The sequence below is a fragment of the Heteronotia binoei genome, chromosome 6 (genome assembly GCF_032191835.1).
Source record: "Heteronotia binoei isolate CCM8104 ecotype False Entrance Well chromosome 6, APGP_CSIRO_Hbin_v1, whole genome shotgun sequence".
NCBI classification, from domain to species: domain Eukaryota; kingdom Metazoa; phylum Chordata; class Lepidosauria; order Squamata; family Gekkonidae; genus Heteronotia; species Heteronotia binoei.
The window spans coordinates 76,638,195-76,661,994 of NC_083228.1; the positions used below are offsets into that span (position 1 = coordinate 76,638,195).

At 43.2% G+C, this 23,800-nt stretch overlaps 1 protein-coding gene, 1 long non-coding RNA gene and 1 pseudogene across 13 annotated transcripts in view; 2 read left to right on the forward strand and 1 right to left on the reverse strand.

Annotated features, from left to right (window-relative positions):
* Positions 1–296: 296 nt before the first annotated feature.
* On the reverse strand, positions 297–5,437 carry LOC132573878 (uncharacterized). Its single transcript, XR_009555576.1, has 2 exons — positions 5,245–5,437; positions 297–506 (listed from the first exon to the last, which is right to left on the reverse strand). It is a non-coding gene; the product is annotated as an uncharacterized LOC132573878 (long non-coding RNA).
* Positions 5,438–5,537: 100 nt separating this feature from the next.
* BTRC (beta-transducin repeat containing E3 ubiquitin protein ligase) overlaps positions 5,538–23,800 on the forward strand; it is a 184,895-nt gene continuing 166,632 nt past the window's right edge. For 4 of the 12 annotated variants that reach the window (XM_060241798.1, XM_060241800.1, XM_060241804.1 and 1 more), the window contains exon 1: positions 5,569–5,777. In XM_060241798.1, the coding sequence (XP_060097781.1) occupies positions 5,730–5,777 (48 nt within the window). In that variant the 5' untranslated portion in view covers positions 5,569–5,729. Of the gene's footprint in view, positions 5,778–23,800 lie in introns of all 12 variants that reach the window. The other 8 variants (XM_060241793.1, XM_060241796.1, XM_060241794.1 and 5 more) reach the window with 6 other exon arrangements.
* LOC132574558 (5S ribosomal RNA) lies at positions 10,958–11,076 on the forward strand (annotated as a pseudogene).

The following is a 23,800-nucleotide window of genomic DNA, read 5'->3' on the forward strand; positions in this document are numbered from 1 at the left end:
CAATGGGCGAAAAATTTTGGTCACATTACATTAGAACAGTGGGAAAGATTGTGGAAATTCAATGTTAAACTAACTAGGTCAGTGACTTTTAAAGAAAACCTCTATAAAATGTTTTATAGATGGTACTTGACCCCACAGAAACTGTGCAAGATCTATACTAACATGTCTAATAAATGTTGGAAGTGCACTAAACAAATTGGTACTTTTTACCATATGTGGTGGACGAGTGAGATGGTGAAAGGCTACTGGAAAATGGTACATGAAATGTTACAGAAGATTATGAAAACTCAGATACATTTTAAACCAGAACTTTTTTTTATTGAACATATTTCCAGAGGACTATTCTAAAGAAATGAGACACATGTTGGCACATTTTAACACTGCAGCTAGAATCCTTTTGGCGCAGAGATGGAAATGTCAGGAAATTCCCTCGAAAATGGACTTGGTGGGAAAAGTTTTGGAGATTGCAGAGCTTGACTTTTTATCCCATCTGATGGCTGGGAAATCTAAAGAAGAAGCGAGAAAAAAATGGATAAATTCTGTTTGGTTGGACACTCAAGACTCTTAAGATTCTCTGGTGTGATCTGATTTCTTTTTCTTTTTTCCTGTGTTTATATTATAATATTTATCTTTAAGCAACTTTTCAAATTTATTTTGAATAAAATCGGTAAACTACTAGAATACAACTAAAGATCTATATTATATAACTTTAAAATGGAATATATATATATATATATATATATATATATATATATATATATATATATATATATATATATATATATATATATATATATATATATATATATATATATATATATATATATAGTTTAGATTAAAATAATAACAAGAGAGAACATATGTTAAGAAAATATGATAGAACTATCCTTTTGATTTTGGAAAGTATTTTATAAAAACAAGACCAGAATGTACTGTGCTTTTACTCCTCCTTTTTTTCTGTTCCCTATTTTCTAAACTTTTCTGAAACTAATAAAAACTTTTGAAAACTAAAGGAAAGAATGCTTTAAAGGGTGAACTATGAGGACCACTGCACTGAAATAATATTTAATTAAAACATTTATCAATTTGCCTTTCTTTGAGAAAACTGGAACCCAAGACAAGTAACGATCATAAAACCAATACACCATTAAAATATCAAAAGTAACCATTGAAATAGGGTGGCCAGATCGTCCCGGTCACCCGGGAAAGTCCCGATTCTGGCCCCCAATTCTCGCCTTCCAGGCTGGCTATACCGGGACCATTAGAGATCCCGGTTTAGGCAGCGGGGAGCCGGTGGGCCGCGCGCGCGGCCGGGGAAGGAGTGAGGGACCGAGCGTCCCTGCGCGTGCGCACGGCGGTGTGGTGGGCTCTGCGCATGCGCGGGCCAGGAGAGTGGGCGGCGTAGGGCCCGCCACACCGCCGTGCGCACGCGCAGGGACGCTCGGTCCCTCACTCGCCGCCTTCCCCATCCACGCGCGCGGCCCGCCGGCTCCTCTCGCTGGCGTAGGGCCCCGGTGGCAGAGGGGGAGGCGGCGGAGGTGGCAGAGGCGGAGGCCGTGGCCGGAGCGGGAGGCGGGCCGGCGTGCCTGTGGCGGCGGTGGCGTGGCGGGAGGCCCCGGGTCGGTGGGCTCGGCCGCCTCCTCCTCAGCTGCCGCCAGCCCCGCCAGCAGCGCCGCCACCAGCACCAGCCGCCGCTGCGCCTCCTGGCCAGCCAGCCCGCCCGGAGGGGAGGCCACCCACACCCTGCAAGAAGGTAAGCCCCCCCCAGGCAGGCAGGGAGGGAGGGGGCCGAAAGCGGGGGGGGGGGGCGGCTGGCGGGAGGGGGCGGCCGGCCTTCCTTCCTTTCTTCCTTCCCTTCTTCCTTCCTTCCTTTCTTCCTTCCCTCCTTTCTTCCTTCCCTCCTTCCTTCCCTCCCTCCTTCCTTTCCTCCTTCCTTTCTTCCTTCCTTCCTCCCTTCCCTCCTTCCTTTCTTCCTTCCTCCCTCCTTTCTTCCCTCCTTCCATTCTTCCTTCCTCCCTCCTTCCTTCCGTGGCTCTCAAATATCCGATGTTGCGGCTCTCAAACATCTGACCTTTATTCTGTGTTGCTCTTTTGTTTGTGGATCCCCCAGTGGGGTGGGCTCCCGACTCCCTCCGCCGGCTGTTTCTGATAGCCCTGCGCCCCCTCTTTCATTTGATATGTGTCCCATGCGGGTGCCACCCTCCCGCCGGGGGATGCCGCAAAATGAGCCCCCTTGAGGCTTATGGCGGCAGGGCTTGGGGGAAGCGAGCTAGACCGCTGTTCTTTTGAGGGGTTATAGAGTGTTTCGAGCCCGTCCCTGTGGCATCGGTCCCATCGTTGTGGGACCCAAGGGGCCGGCGCAGCGGCCCACCGAAGCAGCCTGTCACTAATAACACAGGTCGAGATGCAGGACAGGAACCCGGAAGTGACCGACAGGAAACTTCCTGTTTCCACTCACATCATTCCCCCCTCAAGGTGTCCCTGGCTGGCCTCCAACTATTATGGCCACCCTAGAAATGGTTAATAACAAATGTTAAACAAATTTAAGATATCTCTTGCAACTTTACATATTGGAATTCTGACAGACCAAGTGCCAAAGATGCTTTTGGCTTTCGGCTTCCTAAAATTGGATATTAGAAGAGGTGATCTCAAAGTCTGCCAAGTATTAAAGCATAAAGGGCTTTCTAAATGGAAGAAAACACTAAGTAATTCATTCTGGATTTCTGAATGTTTGCAGATTTTTCTGCATTCTAGTCATTGCAGATGTGTCTCCTATCTACTCCAAGGATGCCTCTGTGTTGTCACAGATGTTCCATGTGATCATTTCAGCAATGGAATATCTTAATTGATCCTGGCCAGATAGTTACAGCAGTTCTACTGCTTTGGGTAAGCAGCAAGTGTTCTTACCTGGGGCCTGAAATTCATAAGACAACTATGGGGAAGGGCAGAGAACTATATAAAGTTTCTGCGTAGTGTACATGAGATAAGAAAAGTTTTTCCAGTGCTTTTTAGTCACAGCTTGATCTATAGAACAATTTTTGAGTCTTCAAAAGATCTTATATACACCATGACACTAATCTCATAATAACCTGTTGAGGGGAGGTCCGCATTGTTATTTTCAGACTGCAGGTAGGGAATTGAGGCAGAAGAGGGATTGCTAAAGGTCAAAGTGTTTTTTTAAATCATTCTTTAAAGTGCTATCTATGCTTATGATGCAATAGAAACAAAATATGAATGCTACAAGTGGAGGACCTGCAAGGATTTGCAGGGGAATCTAATTTTCCTCTGTATCCTCAGTATTTCCTCTTTTCCTCCTCTTTGCAGCCTCCATATCCTTTCCCCTTTTCCTGCTCCCATCTCTCTTTCCCACCAGTCAACCTATTTTTACCTGCACCCCACTCTGGTCTTCAGCTTTCCCTCTGTCTAACCCCCTAGAAGCTGCTCCCTGGGAAAATTCTGCACAGTTCCAGCCACTGGGCAGTGGGCAACTGACAGTGTTCCCTGTATCCTGCTTCCCCCCAATATTTCCTTTTCTTCCTCCTTGCAGCCCACATTTCCTCACTGTTATGTATTGGAACTGGAGTTTGGCCTTAGGGCCAGCAGAGACTTGGCTGAGCTTGAGACCCTAAAACAATAGCCACCTTGATTCAGGAATGAGGCCCATCAGGGATCGTTAGGCTAGCTATTAACCTATAGTTGTGTGTAATGGGATTATGGTAATAGGTTTTGGGGTGGGGAGGTTTGCATGCATATAAGCAGGGCCCTTGGTCCTGCCAGACAGTTCTGTTCCTATCTCACTATACTGAATCACTGAATAAAGAGCTGAACTCACTCACTATCTCTTGGGTGTCCTCATGCTTTGAACCCAGTACATTACACTCACCTTTCACTGCTTGTTTCCTTACTACCCAACAACCAAGAGACCTTTTATCTACCCCCCTCCCATATTCAGTTATATTTATTAAGTTCACTTATCTTTCCCACACTAGAGATCCAAAGCAGGTTACATTATTTTCCTGCACTTTATTTTATTCTGACAACAATCCAGTGAGGTAGCTGAAGCTGAGTGTGTGTGACTGGGCCAAGGTCACCCAGTGAGCATCACAGCAGAATGGGGGTTCACAGCTGGGTTGCCCAGATCCTAGTTTGAAACTCTAACCACTACACCACATTATCTTTTTGCAATGGCTGCTGTTGAAGAGTAGCAAGCAGCCAGGTTTGCCAGCAGCTGCTACCAGGCCTGACCTTGATGAGTCCTTCAAAGACCCAAAACACTGCAAAGAGGTCTGTCCCCTCATCCTGCCTTTTACTAACAGAATTCCAGGCTTTAAGGCTGGCGATGTTATTGCGGTTAGCTATCACATGGCCACTGCAGAAGCTGTGTTTCTTAAAAGTACAATCACTCCTTTTATTATATGGGAGTTTTCCTACAAACATAGGGCTTTTCTCAGATTTATAGAAAGATCTGTCTTGTTTGCTTATGGCTCTAGTCTCTAGATTTAAGTATCCACAGATTTGGCCACAGTGATAATCAAGTACATTAATTATTATAATGATGATTGTGATTATTACAAAATTCAAAGTCAATATGGTTTTACAGATAACAATAAAACAACATCAGGTCTGAAGAAAAATGTCTTTTCTCTTTAACGTGTGGAAATGGGCAGGTGCAGCTTTTCACAACAGTGAGGTAAATAATACCACCTGGTAAATAACAGCCCAGTAAGCCCCTGCTAAAGGGACAGGTCATTTTTTTCTGCATGCAGTTTTGTTTTATTATTTATTTAAAACTTTTTCATACTGCCTTTCCACTCAATCAAGGTCCCCAAAGTGGTGAACTGAAACATTAAAACATCTGAACAATTAAATACAGCTTTTAAAATTATAAAACAAATCAGTAAAAACACTGAACATTCAGCGTCAGAACCAGTCTAAAGAGGTGGCCAATTAAAAAGCAAAAGTCTTCTTTACCCACCCTGCAGTGGAGTTTTATAGAGAGCTTCATTGGGAAAATTCCCTTACAATAAAATGGCAACCCTATATAAAGCATCATGTTGGAGTTCTTTACTAAATGAAGTGTAATGGAAGTAAAAAATTAGAATCCTGAACAGGGTATAGTACAGCTTTGTGGAGGTATAGATTTGCTTTCATGCAAATATGCATGAACCTGCAGACTTTTAGAGCCTAAAAAATGGACATGTCTAAAGTGATGGTGTTTTCTTGGGCATACAAAATTTAGCTTACATCCACATAATCCTAAGGATCATAGCGCCCGAATCTAGTCCCTGCTTCGTCTCCTCCAGCTGAATTGAGCTGCCCACCTCAGTCCCTGCGGAAACTACAGCTTTTATCACAGTCTTGTTACAGGAAATGCAAGAGATAAACCTTTCTGCAAATTAATTTACCCTGTGAATCGCTTTCAAATACTACAACACCCACCGGCCCGCCTTAGCATTGCCTCATACTAAGCGACAGGCGCGGTTTTCCCTTTCGCAGGGATTACTGGGAATTGAAGTCCTTCCTGTTCCTTTGGCTGCCTCTCAGGAGAAGGGACCGGACTACATTTCCCAGTCGCCTAAGCGGTAGGAAAGCCGAGGTTTCTAATCTGACTGTGCGCAGGCTGTGGCCTTGCATTGAGGGAGAGGGAGTAGGGGGAGGCCCAGGCCCAAGCCCGAACCCGGAGCTGGCGGGGGAACAGCAGTCACAGCAGGGGCGTATCGTAGAAGGCCATGGACCCCTCCGAAGCAGTGGTGCAGGAGAAGGCCCTCAAGTTCATGGTGAGAAAGGAGCAGGGAAGAACGGCTTGAGTTGGCGATGACTATTTGCTGTTGGAGAGGAGGGTGCAGAGGGGGTGGAATTATGGTGCAGGAGCGGGGGAAGGTATGGAGAGAGAAAGAGAGACTCTAGGATAAACTGCTGGCCTCCAGAAACCTCACAGAGAATAGGTACCTGGGAGGGCGGCGGCGGCGCGGCGGCGTGGGGGGGGGGCAGGGCAGAGGATTACAAATCTGAAGATCCTCTGTTGTGTGTATATGGGGAAGAGGGATATCCAGCTCATCAATTTCTCTTTCGTTTGTTTACGTGGAAGGTGCGCTGTTCTCTTGTACCGGGGTTGGTTGGGGGTTTTCTTAAACAAGGAATCTGGTGGTTCTTGAATGGAGTCTTCTGGAGTGAGTGGTTGGAAGGGTAAGTGTTGATGAACGGGGATCGGTGGGGAGGAAGGCTCTGATTCTGGAAACACTAAAGATGGGCCTAAATAGAAGGACTGGTTGAAGTGATGAGGAAGCTTGATGTAGGAAAGATTGATGTTTTTGGGAACCGTGTAGGGGGGCGTATATAGCTGCATACTGGGCTCTCTGATTGCAGAAATATTAATGAAATTGGGATGGGGGTTGTTGGCTTGCTTGCCTGAAGTGGAATTTGGTAGCAAAGTTATTTGTGTGCTGAGGACGTGTTGAAGGAAACAAATATTTTGGTGGGGCCAGGTGGGTAAGACGCTGGAGAAATTGCCTTTACCCAAATGAACCATCAAAGGTGAATGCTGACACTCTGAAATAATTTCTGGGAATGTAATAGTCACTAAAGCATTTGAAAGGGGACATTGTACTAAGTGACAGGGAGTGTAAGTGACAGGCAAAAGATTTTCAGAACTGTTTTTATAGTTCTATTACACAATTGAAGGAAGGTCAAGCATTCCAGCATGAGAACTGATGGATTTATATTAGGGATGCCAGTGAGCTTATCATTTGACTGTAGTCAAGTATTTCTTATTTTCAAGAACTCCATTGTGTAAATGGCAACCTTTCTTATTGCATCATGATCACATGAGCCTCTTCTCCCCAGCCCTGCAGGAGAGTTTTGCTTTCTTCACCTCCAACATAATTCACTTTCACCTGCTGGTCATGTGTGGTAAGTGCAGCATCTTAGCATAGTAAGTATCCTGTAGCTCCCAGCAGAGCGCAAAGGTTCAGGAAGAATAAATGAAGCATTCACATACAAGCAGTTAGTTGACTGACAGATCCATAGCTGCCAGCAGTATTATTGCCTTGCCCAGAATATTAGTTTCTTAGTTCATTGCTATAATTTTTGGATGCAAAGTTGGGAAACATTTGTGTGGGAAGAGGGACTTCTGGATTTGTGCCCTGGACAGCTTCTAAGAATGTCTGCAGTCTTTTGGACGAGAGTAGTTTTGATGGGTATTATAATTCCCTGTGGATTTTGTTAACTGGTTTTAAAATGAATGCTTAATTTTTGATTTACAGTATTTTATTGATTTTAATCCTTGTGAGGGTTAATTTATTTACCCTTAAATTCACATTACTTTACTGCAAACACAGAACAGATACTTTCATTATCAAGGCCAAAGGAATGCATAGGGAAGGTGCTGAGTTGTTCATCTTATTGATCCTCTGAATTTCACTATGTGCCAACCTCAGAAGCTATTGTGAACTACCAAATGCAGCTGGCCTCCGTTGTGGAATAATATTCATGTAATTGCTGGGAACAGTCATGTGTATATTCATCACTATATTTCTACTGAAGTCTCTAATTTACTGTCAGTAGTTGTTTTTTTTTAAGTGTCCCTTTTCATTCTTCTGGTAGGGGAGCATGGAACAAAATCTTAACTTCTCCTGTAAATGGCAGGGCCAGCAAAACTTGGTCGTCTGTCCAGAGGAAGCAATTGTTATCTCCTTTTTCTGCCAATAACTTCCGAAAGAGAACCGGGTCATTTTGCTGTTCCTAAACTATTGTTGGGAACATAGCCAGTATTTTTTTTCATTTCAAAGCAGCAGTTTTTTCCTGTGCTCCTAGGCAGACAAGAGACAATTTTTCTTCTCCTTTGGCAGAATCAGACAATCTCTGATCAATGTCTTAGAATGCAGAAGGGACTTTCTATCCCACCCTCATGATTCTCCTGATCATTGAAGAAGAAATATTCCAATTGTATTTCCACTGATGGATCAACAAAACAGTAGTGGAAGACACTGCAACCACTTTTGCCCTAGTTTCAACGTGTACAAGCAGAGAGTAGAGGACAGATTTACCTGAGTCAGATACCAGCTCCTCTCATGGTCACAGTCCAGATGACACAAAAAGAGCAGGCACAGTTAGTGACATACTCACAAGCTTCATTGTCAGTTTCTCTCTCCTGTCTAGGACTCCAGAGAGCAACACCCACTTGGCTCCAGTGTGTCATTCTATTTGTGTCATTCCATTTGTCTTAAGTTGCCCAAGGCACTCCCTCACAGTTTGTCAAGGCTACACAAACTATACAGCTGCCCTCTTCCATCTGGGAGGGATAATCCTTTCTAGCCTGCCCCTTAACTCTGGAGTTGGTGATTGCCTTCCCTTTTGGGTCAGCTTCTTTTGGGAAAAGATGAATCCTATGACTGTTGGCATGCAGAAGAGCATGTACATACTGTTTTTCTTCATCAGGACTATATTTATTATGTTAAATGAACTTTCAAGTCCCTTTTAAGTGGGGCTTTGCTAAAATGCCAATCCTTGTATTTGCCTTCCAGGTCCAGTTGAGGAAGTAAGCTACCAGATCATAAAATCATCATAGAGTTGTAAGGGATCTCCAGGGTCATCTAGTCCAACCCCCTGCACAATGCAGGAAACTCACAAATACCTTCCCCTAAATTCACAGGATCTTCATTTCTGTCAGATGGCCATCCAGCCTCTGTTTAAAAACCTCCAAGGAAGGAGAGCCCACCACCTCCCAAGGAAGCCTGTTCCACTGAGGAACCGCTCTAACAATCAGGAAGTTCTTCCTAATGTTGAACCCGACACTCTTTTGATTTAATTTCAACCCATTGGTTCTGGTCCTACCTTCTGGGGCCACAGAAAACAATTCCACACCATCCTCTATATGACAGCCCTTCAAGTACTTGAAGATGGTGATCATATCACTTCTCAGCTGCCTCCTCTCCAGGCTAAACATGCCCAGCCCTTTCAGCCTTTCTTCATAGGACTTGGTCTCTAGATCCCTCACCATCTTCGTCGCTCTCCTCTGGACCTCTCCCAGTTTGTCTATATTCTTCTTAAAATGTGGTGCCCAAAACTTAACATAATACTTTTTGTGAGGTCTTACCAGAGCAGAGTAAAGCGATACCATCACTTCATGTGATGTGGACACTATACTTCTGTTGATACAGCCCAAAATTGCATTTACCTTTTTAGCCACCACATCACACTGTTGACTCATGTTCAGCGTATGATCTACTAAGACCCCTAGATCCTTTTCGCACATACTACTGCTAAGACAAGTCTCTCCCATCCTATAACCATGCATTGGATTTTTCCTTCCTAAATCCAGAACTTTACATGTATCCCTGTTAAAATTCATTTTATTGGTTTAAGCCCAGTTTTCCAGCCTCTCAAGGTCATCCTGTATCCTGTTTCTGTCTTCTACTGTATTTGCAACCCGTCCAAATTTAGTATCATTGGCAAATTTAATAAGCATTTCCTCCGTTCCTTCATCCAAATCATTTATAAAAGTCATTGCTACCTGATGGATTTAGTGAAGGGTTCTGGCTCCTTCAGTTGGCTCACTGCATTTGAACATCTGCAGCCTCAGATAGATGGGTGCTAGAAAAGATTGGTTGGGTCTTGTGAACTGTGCTTCTTCTGAGAGACCAGTTTTTCACTTTCCATATCCGTCTAGAAGTTGTTGCTCCTTGGAGTGATTTTCCTTCCCAGAAGTGGAAAAAGAAGATTCTATCAACTGTATACAGAATTTTGGCAAAAGGTTCACAAATCTCATGCAGTTAGACCACATTCAGGGTACTGTGAGATCCTGTGCAGACAACCAGACAATTTACCTATAGGTCCCTCTTAAGGTGAGACTTTAGATCTGCTGCTGGGTTGCACACCAGTCGTTTAGCTAGGAGATGCATCTGGAGAAACCTCTGTACATTGAGATTTCTGTCTTTGTGAGTTTTTTGGGGTGGGAGTTTAGTTCTAGTATTGTAGGCCCAAGGCAGTTGATGATACTGCTCAACAGTGTTCCCTCTAAGCTGAGTTAACGTGAGCTAGCTCACAGATTTTTAGCCTCCAGCTCCTTCAACCTTTCTTCATAGGACTTTGTCACACATTTTTGTCTTAGCTCAGGAAGGATTACCCCAGAGCACATTAATTTATGCAGTAACTCACAACTTTAATGCCAGTAGCTCACAAAGTAGAATTTTTGCTCACAGGACTCTGCATTTTAGAGGGAACATTGCTGCTCAACTGCATATTAAGCCTACACTGAGTCTATCTGGCCTGGTACTGTCTACTTTTACTGTAGCTCTCACAACTTCAAGTATAGAGAAATCCAGCTGGGCAGCTGTGTTGGTCTGAAGCAATAGAACCATGTTTCTCACACAACTGATGCTATCTGGACCAAACTTGTTATTCTTTCAGTTTGTTAATTTGTTCATTTCACTATTTTGCTATTGGATTTGAACTGTACTATTTTGCATGTTTAACCACTGCCCACCAGCTATATGTAGTAGTACTCACTGTACCCCATTTCATCATCTGACGAAGTATGCATGCACGCGAAAGCTTACATTCTAAATAAAACTTTGTTGGTCTTAAAGGTACTAAAAAGGTAAAGGTAGTCCCCTGTTCAAGCACCAGTCGTTTCTGACTCTGGGGTGATGTTGCTTTCACAATGTTTTCACGGCAGACTTTTTACAGGGTGGTTTGCCATTGCCTTTCTCAGTCATCCACACTTTCCCCCCAGCAAGTTTGGTACTCATTTTACCAACCTCGGAAGGATGGAAAGCTGAGTCAACCTCGAACCAGCTACCTGAACCCAGCTTCCGCTGGGATTGAACGCAGTTTAGGACTACAGTACAGAGCTTAGGACAACATCTTTTTACCTGGAGTTTTCAGGAATTGAACCCCAGGACTTTAAATAAGCCAAGTACAAGCTATGTCACTAAGCCACTGCCATATCCCAGTTAGGGCCTATGGCCATACCACCCCGAACACACCCGATCTTGTCTGATCTCGGAAGCTAAGCAGGGTTGGACCTGCTTAGTACTTGGATGGGAGACTGCCTGGAAATACCGGGCAAGTCTGGCAAGCATGGGAGTTTGAGATGGTGCTCCAAAGTGTGCAGGCCTTGCATTGGCCCTGGAAACTACTTCTGATTGTTAACTATGCTGGGTTCAATTGTAGGGAGATGGCATGAGGGGGAGCAGCACCAGTCACCAGGTCCAGGAGTGGTAGGCTCTAGGATTAACATCAGTAAAGACCCTTTGGGGATAGGTGACCTTTCTGTGATTAGTTCTGGAGTCATGGCAGCAATCAGGTGCTCAAAAACTGGTAAATGAGCTCGGGGGTGCAACTTGGCGTCTTCAGGCTTCCTAGGGCAGGCTGTTGGGGCCTTCTTGGCCATACGTCCTCAAAAAACCAGGCCCATGCTCATCCACAGGGCATCAGGCCCCCCTCTTTCTGAATTGGGGTGGCAACAACAGCCTCCAGTTTGGACATGGGACTTGCAGGTGTCCAGTGAGTTTTTCTTGTCAGGAACTATCTCAAGCACATACTGATTTGGATGGACATTGTATAAGCTCACATCTTTGTCCAGGCATGGCAACAACTACTCTATTGTCTACATAATTTGAATGATTTTGAGACTACTTTTATTAGCAAAGGCAATTTTGATTTGGCATGTTCAACTGAGATCTGGGTGGACGACGATGAAGTGATGGCTCTCCCTCAGGTGACCCCCAGGATATTCAGTCCTTCATCAGCCACAAACAGGAAGGTGGGGCAATCTTCATCCAGTACTCTTTTTCCTTCGAATGGCTTTCTGCACCAAACATTGACGGTATGGAATGTGTAGGCCTGGCATGGGGTGCCAGGGAGAGGGTGGGAATCTTGCTGGTTTACCGCCCACTTAACTTACCAGTTGACTCCCTTCTGAGGCAGTGACAGAGTGGGCTTTGCATTCCTCCAGATTGATAGTTTTGGGGGACTTCAGTGTCCACACCAATGCTGCCTTGACTGGTGCCTCCTTTGACTTTATGACTGCCATGGCATCACTAGGACTCTCTCAGGTTGCATTGGCTCCCACAGATAGAACAGGCCACACACTGAATCTGATCTTTTGTACAGGAATTGAATTGGATTCAGTGGTTCTTTGTGAACTGGTGTCATGGACTGATCATTGTCTTGAGAAGGTTGGTTTGAGATGTGCCTCCTCCCTCTCTAGGGACACTCTGCAGGATTTGTCTGACTCTGCTGGCAGCTTTCTTGATGAACTCACTGATGCCTGGAATCTGGGTCTTCAGGGGGTCATGGACTGAGTTGTCCCCCAGTGTCCTCATTGTCCCATGGGTCCCTGGTATATGGATGAACTAAAACTGGTAAAAAGGGGGCTTAGATGGCTAGAGTAGTGCTGGTGACAAACTGGTGACAAAGCAATGTGATCACTTTATAGAGCATGCTTGAAGGCTTATGAAGTGGCAGTGAAGGCAGCAAAGCACTCTTATTTTTCTGCCTCCATTGCATCTGCAGGGTTACATCTAGCTCAGTTGTTTAGAGTTATGATGCAATTGACCACCCCTTTGATGGCTCTGACAGTAGGTTAAAATTTGGCTACTAGCTGTGGCACTTTTGCAGTGTTCTTTTCAGATAAAGTCTCATTCCTTCACCAAGACTTGGCTGCCAGACTTGGAGTCAGTAAGAATCTAGGGGCCCTGTGTGTGCAATCAGGTCCATTTTTTTACTCCTTCAACCCACTTTCTCATGTGGATGTTGATAGGGCTCTAGTGGCTGTGCAGCCTACTCTCTTCTTGATTGGTTAACACCTCCAGGAAAGTGGTAGGAGGAGTCTTGGAAGATACTATAAATCTCTCACTCTCCCAGGGCTTTCTGTAGTTCCCTCAAGGAGGCAGTGGTGACAGCTGTCCTGAAAATGTCATTGTTACATGAAAGGGATCTAGCCAATTACCACCCAGTTTCTAATCTTCAATTTCTGCAAAAGGTGATTGAGTGAGCAGTGGCTTAACAGCTTCAGGAATTCCTGGATGGGACATCTGCCCTACATCCCTTCCAATCTGACTTCCAGTTGTGGTTCAGGACTGAGATACCTCTGGTTGACAATCTCTGGTTACACCTTGATGCAAGCCAGATGGTGCTACTGATTCTGTTGAATCTGCCTGCTGTCTTTGACACAGTAGACCATTTGATCCTGGTCAACTGCCTAGCCTCCCAAAGTGAGAGGGGTATGGCCTTGAACTAGTTCTCCTCATTCCTTCAGGGTCAGTCTCAGATGGGTAATAATGAGTGGAGAGAAGTTGTCACCTCATGCCCTAACCTGTGGAGTTCCACAGGGGTTGATTCTCTTGCCAGTGTCATTTAACACCTGTATGCACCCTCTGGCAGAGATTGTAAGTGGGGTGCCATTAATATGGGGTGCCATTAATATGCAGATCACAGTCAGCCCCACCTCTTTTTAATGAAGTGTCTTGTTGCCAGAATTCCAGTCTTGGCCTCCTGCCTGGATGCAGTGGTGGAATGGCTAGGTGAGAGTTGGTTGAAGTTAAATCCATCTAAAACAGAGATGATGTGGCTGGGGAAGCCCAGACCACTGGGGTGGCTGTTTTTCCCGGCCCTTGATGGGATCTGTCTTTCTACACTCAGTTCTATCAGGCATTTGGGAGTATGGCTCAGTTCTTTGCTCTTCATAATGTGTCCTTGGTGACAAAGACTGTGTATTATCAGTGTTGGGCCTGCCAACTGCCTTGGAAAGACTTTGCCTAAGTAATTCACTCAACAGTCACTTCAAGACTGAACTGCTGTAACATGCTGTATGCAGGGCTACCTTTGAAGACATTTCAGAAGCTGTGAGGGGTCCAGAATGCAGCTGCCAGATTGTGGACAGGAGTGTCCTGGTCCGCACATACAACACCTATCCTATGGCAGCTGCATTGACTCCCAATTAGTTTTCAGTACCAATTCAAAGTGTTGGTACTTATCTTTAAAGCCCTAAATGGCCTGGGATCCTCATACCTTATGGATCATCTCTCCTGGCATCCTCCCTGTCTTCTTCAGTCTTCATCTTGGAATTTACTGAAGGTCCCTGGCCATAAACTTCCCACCTTGTGTCAACAAGGGTGAGGGCCTTCTCAGTAGTGGCCCCTGTCCTGTGGAATTAGTTGCCTGAAGAGGTGCATGCATGCCTTGTAGGACATCCCTAGGTTCCACAAGGCATGCAAGACTGCCCTTCTTTAGGCAGCCTTTGGGTGATTGCAATCCATCAGGCAACCTATATACTTTACTTGTGTCTTCACCATCTACACATCCTACCCTGCTTGATATATTTCAATGGGGAAAGATTTGGAACTCTTTTATATTTTAAATATTATTTATTGTACCTTTGTATTGTTTTTATTGGTGTATTTTAAATGTTGTTAGCCACCCTGAGTCCCTTTTGTGGGAGAGGGAGCAGGATATAAATTTGATAAATAAATAGTTTAAATTATTTTTGCATGTGTTAAGTTTTTTAGCAGCAAATAACTACTGAACTAGGATAGTTCTACCGTCAGGATGGAGCTCAAGTTTTCTGTCTTGACTTTTCTGTCAATATTAAACTTGTTGCTGCCTACTGTCCTGCATTTTGAACAGAAGTTGATAAATCCAGTTCCTCATTTTACAGTTCAACAAATACAGAGTTGTAGCAAACAATCAAATTAGATGTGACAGAGATCATTTAAAAGAAAAGTACTGCCACTCATATGCATCCACCCTTTCCTGGTTTCACTGATTAAATTCGCTACCCTTGAGTTGCTGTTATCCCCTTTAAAGGGGAGAAAAGGGAAGTATAACTCTTGGCCATCTTTTTAAAGGATGTGGGGAGACTTGTTTCAGTTTGCAAAAATCTATGGAGGCGTGAGGTTTACACTCTTTTCCCTCCCAAAATAGATCTGAACTGAACCTGAATGGTTCATGACTAACTGAGCTTTAACAGATGCAGCGAATATTCACACACAGATCTCTCAGCATCTCATTTATTTTGATCCTTGAACAGTATTTTCAAAACCTCTAAAATGGAGACTAGTGTTCAGAAAGACAGTTCCTGTCTTTAGAATTCAAGTGTATTATAGATTAATGGTTTTACAATGCAAAATCTACTTGGTCACTGTACAGAAATGAATTAACCCTTTATTTAAATACTGGTGAATGTTCTCAAACGTCAGGTATGTGTGCTGAATGATAGATGCGTTTCAGAAACATAACAATTTATCTGTGCTTCTGCTTTGGCAAGGAGCACAAAAAACTACTTACAGGCAGAGTAACACCTGGTGTGTTTTTAGTAAAACAATGATGTAGCAAAATGGGAAAAACATAAGACCAGGACTGAGAAGCCAGACAAGGGGTTTTAAAATTATGAAAATATAAAATTTTTGTTACTTTTCTGGCAGAAGGAAGATAAAAATGATGTGGTGAGGCTTCTTGGGGAGGGAACTCTGTTCTACCATTCTCATGTTAATAAAAGGATTATGGAGCAGGAACTCATCACCTAATCTGTCTCGGTTATGAAAGACAGTATTAGTGTTATCAGTCAAATGATGGTATGTGTAGTCCAGGTAATTTAGGATTTTAAATGTTATGATCAGTTCTTGAGCATGAAAAGTAAGTTGGAGAACTAAAATTGGAGTTATACTTCCTTCTCTTGCTGTTTCTTCAGTAAGCGGTGGTCCATATGGTTATGCACCAGTTAATGCTTCCAGAGCATCTTTAAAGATAGCTATTACAAACACATTGTAAGTAGGTAGTTGGCCTCCTGCCACGTGAAAATCCAGCAGCTGGTTTCAGGAACCCTCAGTCTCCAAACCCTTGGTTCCATATAGGTCCGCCATCTCTGTTTTATCTGTTATCCAACTTCAGAGGGTGGCACTTGGGGGTGAACTATCCCAGCGGCACCCATTACAATGTGGTGTGCTGCAGGGAGCAATTCTTCCTCCCAGTGTTATTCAACATCTGCATGCGCCCCCTTGCCCAGATTATCCAGAGGTATGGGCTGGGGTGTCATTAATAGCAGATGACACCCAGCTCTGTCTGCTGATGGAAGGCCGCCTGGATTTGGCCCTGGAGGAACTGGGTAGTCGCATTGCAAGCCGTGGCTGGTTGGTTGCAACAGAGCCAGCTGAAATGGAATCCATCGAAGATGGAGGTCCTGTGCCTAGGTTACAGGGGGCTGGGATCAGAGATCAGGCTCCTATCCTTTGATGTGGCTCCATTGATGCTCATGTCGAGGGTAAAGAGCTTGGGGGTATTCCTGGATGCCTCTGACTATGGAGACCCAGGTTACCACCACTGCCAGATCAGCCTTTTTCCATCTGAGGCGGGTCAGACAGTTGGTTCCATATCTCGCCCCCCACGACCTGGCCACAGTGACTCATGTGATGGATTATTGTAAACTCTCTATGTGGGGCTGCCCTTGACCCTTCTCCAGCTGGTGCAGAACTCTGCTGCATGGATGTTGACATTGTCATCTGTATGGGTACAGATCCATCATGTGCTGTGTGAACTGAACTGGCTGCCTCTTGAGTACCGTGTCTAGTTCAAGGTGTTGGTACTTACCTTTAAAGCCCTATACGGCCAGGGGCCAGCATACCTTCAGGACTGCCACTTCCTGTATGAGCCCCGTAGGTCTTTATGATCAGCGACCCAACAACGTTTGGTAATACCCAGCCCCAGAGACATCCATCTGACCTCAATGAGGACCAGGGCCTTCTCAGTCCTGGCCCCTGCCTGGTGGAATAAGCTCTCCCTGGAGATCCGGGCCCTGTGGGATCTGCTCCAATTCCGCAGGATCTGTAAAACAGAGCTCTTTCACCAGGCTTTCAGCTGAGGCAGTGGATGTCACTTGTTACTGGCCTCCCCCCTTCATTCCATCCCAGCGCTATACAATCTGCTGGACCTGGACAATAGGCTATGTCTGTGAGGCAGAACATGCCATTTTAGTCTCTATTGTCACTCTGTAGTTTTAGATTTTATATATTTTAAATTGGTCTTATTGTTTTTACAGTTGATTGTTTTTATGATGTAACCCGCCCTGAGCCTTTCCACAGGAAGGGTGGGCTAAAATTCGAATAAAATAAATAAATTTTATTTGCCTTCATGCACCAGTGCCCAGCACTGGTTTATGAGGTCCGTTATTGTTTCTAGATGAAAACAGAAGAGCAGAGCAGAGTGTCACTGTTAATAATTAGCTGCTTTAACTCTTAGCTTGCAAAGCAGATTCCCCCCCCCCTCTGTTTAGACTACTGGCTTTTTTTGAAAGCTGGTGTATTTAACTAGAATATATATCTGACAGTAAAGGTAGAAAAGTAAAAAAAGTTGTCAAAAAGCTACTGGTACCAAAAGAGTTCCATTGATCTGTTATTGTTGAAGATTATCTCTCATAAGTTACAAAGCTAATGTCTTGATTTCTTTGGGCATATTATACTAATTGTAGTGTTCCTTGTACCCCTAGTATTCCCTGTACCTTCTGGGATTTTACTCCCATGGAATTAGTTCAGCTCCATGTGAAGTAAATTCTAGGTGACATCTTGAAAATATCCTAGCCACAGTTAGGTGTAATAATAATAAAATTGGTAATCAATGTGTATGAACTTTTCTAGAGTTTAGATCAAACAGTTGGAGTTACACTACAAGAAATAAGAATGATTAAGGGCATCATTAGTTTGAAATAGCCTCACCAGCCCACTGTATGAACTTGTATAGCAATTACAACTGCTGGATGGAAAAGGAATATGTCTTGTCTAGCCTAGGGTATAGTCTTGTCTGATTATTGTGCTGGTTAAATACCTTGGGCTGGCAAAACCAAGATCCTTTTGGGGGGAACTTTGCCAGTTTCTTTTATTTTTTCAAATGGCTCTTCACACAACCTAAAACCAGCAGAGACCTACAATTTCCCAAAGCAATCACAAACAAGCGCTCTCTTCTTTCTTTTTGAAATCAGAACTCTTACATCATCCACACCAAGGCACAAGCAAATCCTATTCATGTTTTTACTAGGTATCCTTTTATTCTCCTAGAGTGTCCACCCCAAACCCAGGTCCTTAGGATTGGAAATGCTTCTGTAGAGCATGTCCCAAAGCTAACTGGTTTATGTCAGTTTCTTACCCCTTAATACACAGCAAGGTAGTAATATGTCATTAGCAAGAAGGTTATAAATACAGTTACTTCTCCTCAGTCCTAAGCTAGCAGTTCAAAGTACTTTCTCGACATACTGACTTGTCTTGGGGACAAGATCCTTCAGTTTTTTGAGATGCTTAAGTCACTTTCTAGGCAAGTTTTTGGTTTTATTCCTCCCCTTCCCTACTCCACTTCTGTGATTGATTCCATAGGGCATTTCTGCTGAGCTGTTCCATCTGGTGCCTTCTTCAGATAGGACAGATAAACATTCATTCTACTGGCAGAGGGATTTCTCTGACAGAATTAGTAAGATGAGACTAGGTGCTTAGTACAACTTGCAGAGGTGGGATAAATTCTGGATCTGGAAAGGTTTGGGGAGCTATAGAGATTCTGTACCACTTTGTGTTACATCATGTAAGCAGTATAGGTCTCAAAATGGTATTATCATTCATTAGCAGTTGCCAGGGGTGTTGAACTCGTTTGTTACGAAAACTGGATCTGACTTAAATGTGACATCATGGGACCAAGCCATACATATCATAAAATGTAATGCCAGGTAGTGGAGATTTAAACTTTATAAAGGATACAGAGAAACGCAATTAAATATATTATTTTAACTTAAAATACAAACATGCTTAAAACTCTTGCAATGCTTGTTTAAAATGGAAAGGTGAGGGAATAGTAGGATTTGACAATGCATTTTTAGAAATAAAACATCAAGAAAAAGCACAAGGATCTCAGCAGAAACTAAAAATAACTAGAAACTAAAAATATAAAATGCTCTGGACTTAGGAAAACATGAAATTTCTGAGCATTGCAAACTTCTTCCCCTGCCCCCAGGTCTACTCAGATTGGCAATGTACTATCCCCCTTTGGCTGTGGGTTCCCAGGTTATTCACTAGGCACCAGTTCTAAGGTTCATTCAGCAGACCTTTATTTGTAAGGTTATAAACTCCATCAAGGAACAGCTTCTATCGGGCCACATAAATACTGAAAAGTGAAGCTGAGCTCCACTCCATTAAAATACATTGCAGCACAGACAAACCTGCAAGGAAAACATGGAATGGGTTTTCCATTGAGGTCTGTGTGCCCAAATAAATTACTCCCAGATTAGTCTGTCTAGGCACAGAGACCTTAGTGCATAGTCCATTCTACATTTTACTTGCAGCTTTGCAAGCACAGAATTGCTTCTTGCTTCATCCTGCAAAGACAAGGCAGAAGGAGCTGAGAACTTTGGCAGCCTTGGGCCTTCAAAGAGAGGGGGGAGAAAAGAGCCTCGCAGACCTGATTAAAGCAGGCCAGTGCTGTTCCATGGGCTGGACATTTGATACCTGTGCTCTAATCTGTTTCTTATAAAACATTGTTTTGGATGGGTCCTCTCTCTGGCCTACTTGCAAACTTAGAATCATTAGCTTGGCTTGGTCATAGCATCTTTTAGGTCTGAGCCTTGAGCTTGTGTGCTTTCTTTTCCAAACTTCCTGGTTTTAGCAAACCATAGTTAGCTGCTCCATCCAAACAGGCAAACTATGGTTAGCTCTTGCTTTCTGGATAAGAGCTGGAGATACTTTGAAGCTTATTTCCGGTTCTGATTTTGATGGAAAGGGAAAGCCATAAATCATTATCTTCCAATTGGGACATAATGGCAACCCATCGGTTTACCTGAAATGGGAGGTCAGAGGGGGTATATGAATCTGAGGTTAAAACTAGTCAGCTAACACATATCAGCAGTACAGTTCATGGTCCTGCTCTGTTTAGTGAAACATCTTCCTGAAATATTGTTATAATATAGCCCTATTCCTTTACAAAAGTGCCCTCTGGAGCAATTCTGTTTCACATCGTTTGTGGAAAGCCAAAACCGGGAGCCTTCCTGAGCTTCTCAAGCAGACCACTCGATAGAATGGAAGCTGCTACAGAGAATGCATGTGTATAGGCAGTTGTTGATCTTGACCATTTCTAGGATGGCACCCATAGAAGGACCTATTCAGATGAACAAAGTTATTGTGGTGGGACATAGGAGGAGAGGTGGTCCTGCAGATATGAGGGTTCAAGGCCATTTAGGGCTTTGTATGTAATGGCCAGTACTATAAATTGAACCTGGTAACAAATGGACAGCCAGTGGTGTGACTACAGAATGGGTGTAAAAAGCATGCACTGCCTAGTTTCTGATAATAACTGAGCTGTGACATTCTGCACTAACTGGGTTTTCTGAGTTGATTTTGAGGGAGAGAGTGCATTACTGTAGCTCTAGTCTCAATATTACTGTGGCATGGATCTGGGTGGCCAGATCAGCTGAGTCAGGGTAGGAGAACCTCCATATTCAGAGGCAGTCAGCTTCTGAATCTGAGTGCCAGGAAACTTCAGGGGAAGGCCTCAGCCTCCATGCCTTGTTTTTGGCCCTCCAGAAGAACTGTTTGACCAGTGCGTGAGACATGAGTACTGATATTTTTTAGGTCCAGTAGACCCAGATTGGGGGAGGAGGAAATGCATGTGTTTTTATTTTTGCACACCCCTATTAAGGGTTTTACATAGAGAGTGAATAGAATCCTGTGGAATCCCATAGGACAAATCCCACACTGATAACTGGTCTCCAGTAGCAAACCTTTGAGTTTAGTCTGTAAGAAACTATTTAAACCAGTCTATAGCACATTCCCTGAATACCTGCTTCTGCCTCCCAAGTGTTTCAATGTTATATTGAAGTCTAATGTATCAAAAGCAGCAGACAAATCCAGTAGAAGCAACAGAGGCACAACCGTTGTCTGATTCAGAGGTCATCATTTACTTCGAGGCATTTTAAAGTATGGCAGATGAAAATATTCCATGATCTTAATAATCACTAAAGCCCAGGGCTTTTTTTGTCGAAAAAGCCCAGCAGGAACTCACACCCCTTGACATTGCCATTGTTCCACATGGGACTTTTTTGTAGGAATGGCCAGCAGGAACATATTAGGCCACACCCCTGATGTCAAGCCAGCCGGAACTGTGTTCCTGTGCGTTCCTGCTCAAAAAAAAGCTCTGCTAAAGCCTGAATAAGGGAACCTCTGATATTTCGGTCTGCAGAACTGTGATTGCTGGTTATGGATGCTTTCCTCTTTAGAACAGCAGCAGCCACTTGTGTGGGCTGTAAACTCCATCTATGGGATGCATAGTGTGTATTGCTGATATATCTGGAGAAATCTGTTTGAAACCATTAATTTGGAAAGCCACAAAACGATTCCTTAAATTGGCATTGGGTTTGTTTTGTTGCAAGCATTCTATGGATGTGTTTAATAAGCAGTGTTATTTTTTGAATAAACTACTAAAATGCAGATACAGTACTTAAAAACACAGTAGAATAGCCTTGGCTGGGACTTTGATTAAATATCATCTAAACTACCCTACATATGCCTGCATCAAAAAAGTTTTTTTCCCCCAAAGAAGCTTCAAATGGTTCTGTTAAATGTAGGAATGTTCTGATGATTATCTTTTTAATTAAAATGAGAAATCTTTGTTTAAAGTGGCATTCTTTTTTACGGCCTCTTACAGTCTCTGTAACAATCATTTCTTAAGTCTGAACGTTTTTAATTCCAGGAATCCATTTATATAAAACTATGTTTAGACTTAATTAAAGAACAATTTCTTACAAAGCTTGTAAATAGCCACGAAAAAAGGGGACAGAAAATAAAACTGACATTCACACTTAACAAACTGATTCTTACAAGGTATGTAATATGCTATAAAAATACAATAAAGCCCTTTTTATAAGAGTTCATATTTTCTGATCCTTGTTTTCAAAGGTATTTAAGAAAGATATCAAGGTTCTGTGAAACAACATCTGTTTTCATGAATGGCCTAGCAACAACTTCAGTTTCATCTAATTACCAATGCATGGAGCTAAACCTTATTAGTTTAGATTTCTAATTAAATACCTTTGCCAAGCACGTTTAACTTTTTTTCTTGGTACTTTTAAGTTGGCATGTTTGAATATTCTGTACGTTTTAACACAGAGGAATTTATGCTGTAATGAATGAGAAATTCTAACAATTCTCCTTTGTATTTATCTATTTATTTAATTCCACTTTTATCCTGCCCTCCCTGCCGAGGCGGGCTCAGGCGGCTCACACAGACATGCATGCGCATGATTCAACGTAATAGTACAACATTAAAACCATAAAACATAGAGTAAAATAGACATAAAATACATTTTAAAAAGTGTTTCGGTTCCATGATCTTACATTTTCTAATTTTATAATTCTCTGTATAGCATATCTTAAGTTTTCCTCTCTGCAACTGCTATGCAACAGATTGTTGTTGTTGGTTCACATGTTGCTATAAACTGTATTGGCCAACAGCCTAGTTCACAAATGCCTGGTGGAAGAGTGCTGTCTTTCAGGCCCTGTGGAACTGTATGAGCTCTCTAAGGGCCCTGACCTCTTCCGGTAACTCATTCCACCAGCTTGGGGCCACTATAGAGAAGGCTCTGGCTCTAGTTGACATGAGCCTGGCCTCCTTAGGGCCGGGGATTGTAAGTAGATTTTGTGATCCAGACCAAAGTGCTCTCCGGGGAACATGTGGGGAAAGGTGGTCCCTCAGGTATGCAGGCCCCTGGCCATATAGGGCCTTAAAGGTAAGAACCAACACCTTGAAACAAACCCGGTATGCGATAGGCAACCAGTGCAGCGCATTCAGCACAGGTTGTATGTGTTCTCATATAGGAAGGTCTATTAACAACCTGGCTGCTGTGTTCTGCACCAATTGAAACCTCCGTGTTTGAGCCAAGGGCAGCCCCGTGTAGAGGGCTTTGCAGTAATCTGATGCGTCCCCAAATCATATTTCAGATTTATGTAGAATATTTCTCTAAAAAGACTAAATAATTGCACTTGCAAAGAAGATGAGAACACTACAAGATTTTGGCTAAGTGATATCCCCCACACCAGTTAATGGATTGTGTCTTTGTAACTGCTATTGTGAAGGGTGCTATCTCTTTTCCCCAAATAGTGTCACTAGAGGGGACTTGTAGTAATGCAATTTCTGAGGTGTACTTTGTTCTCTTGGCCACACTTTTAAAAAAGTGAAATTTTGTTGCCACTCTGACAAATCTGGCAGCAGTACTAGTGACTGTGACCTAATTTATTTTATTATTTATTTTTATTTATAAAGGGCCACCAAGACAGCTAACAATTTAAAACATACATGATAGAATCAAATTTTAAAATCATAAACAATCTAATGAAACATCGTTAAAACAATTAAAAACAGTTAACACACACACAAAACAATTAAAATACATATAAAACGTAATGTTCAGTAACTCATGTGGTAGACTCATATGCTGATCCAACAGATGTGTATAGTTGTCAGTGGTTTTCTATTGATGTAACTTGCACTTGTATGATAGAAATGGGGCAAGTTTGTCTTACAATGCTGCCTGTAAGTTACAGCATTATACATGATGAATAGGATTGTGCCAGAGCCTTCCAACTCTTAATGCTTCTCAGCTCATAAGTATGTTAATTACAGTTTTATATATTGCCACTAAATCCTATTGGACAGCTTTGCAATTTTGCATCCCTTACAACAGGTAAAGGCAATCTCCAGCACGCATGCCAGCAGCAGCTCACGAGACCCTTTTGCTTTGCACTCAGGGCCAGATCTCTGCCCAAACTACTGAGGCACT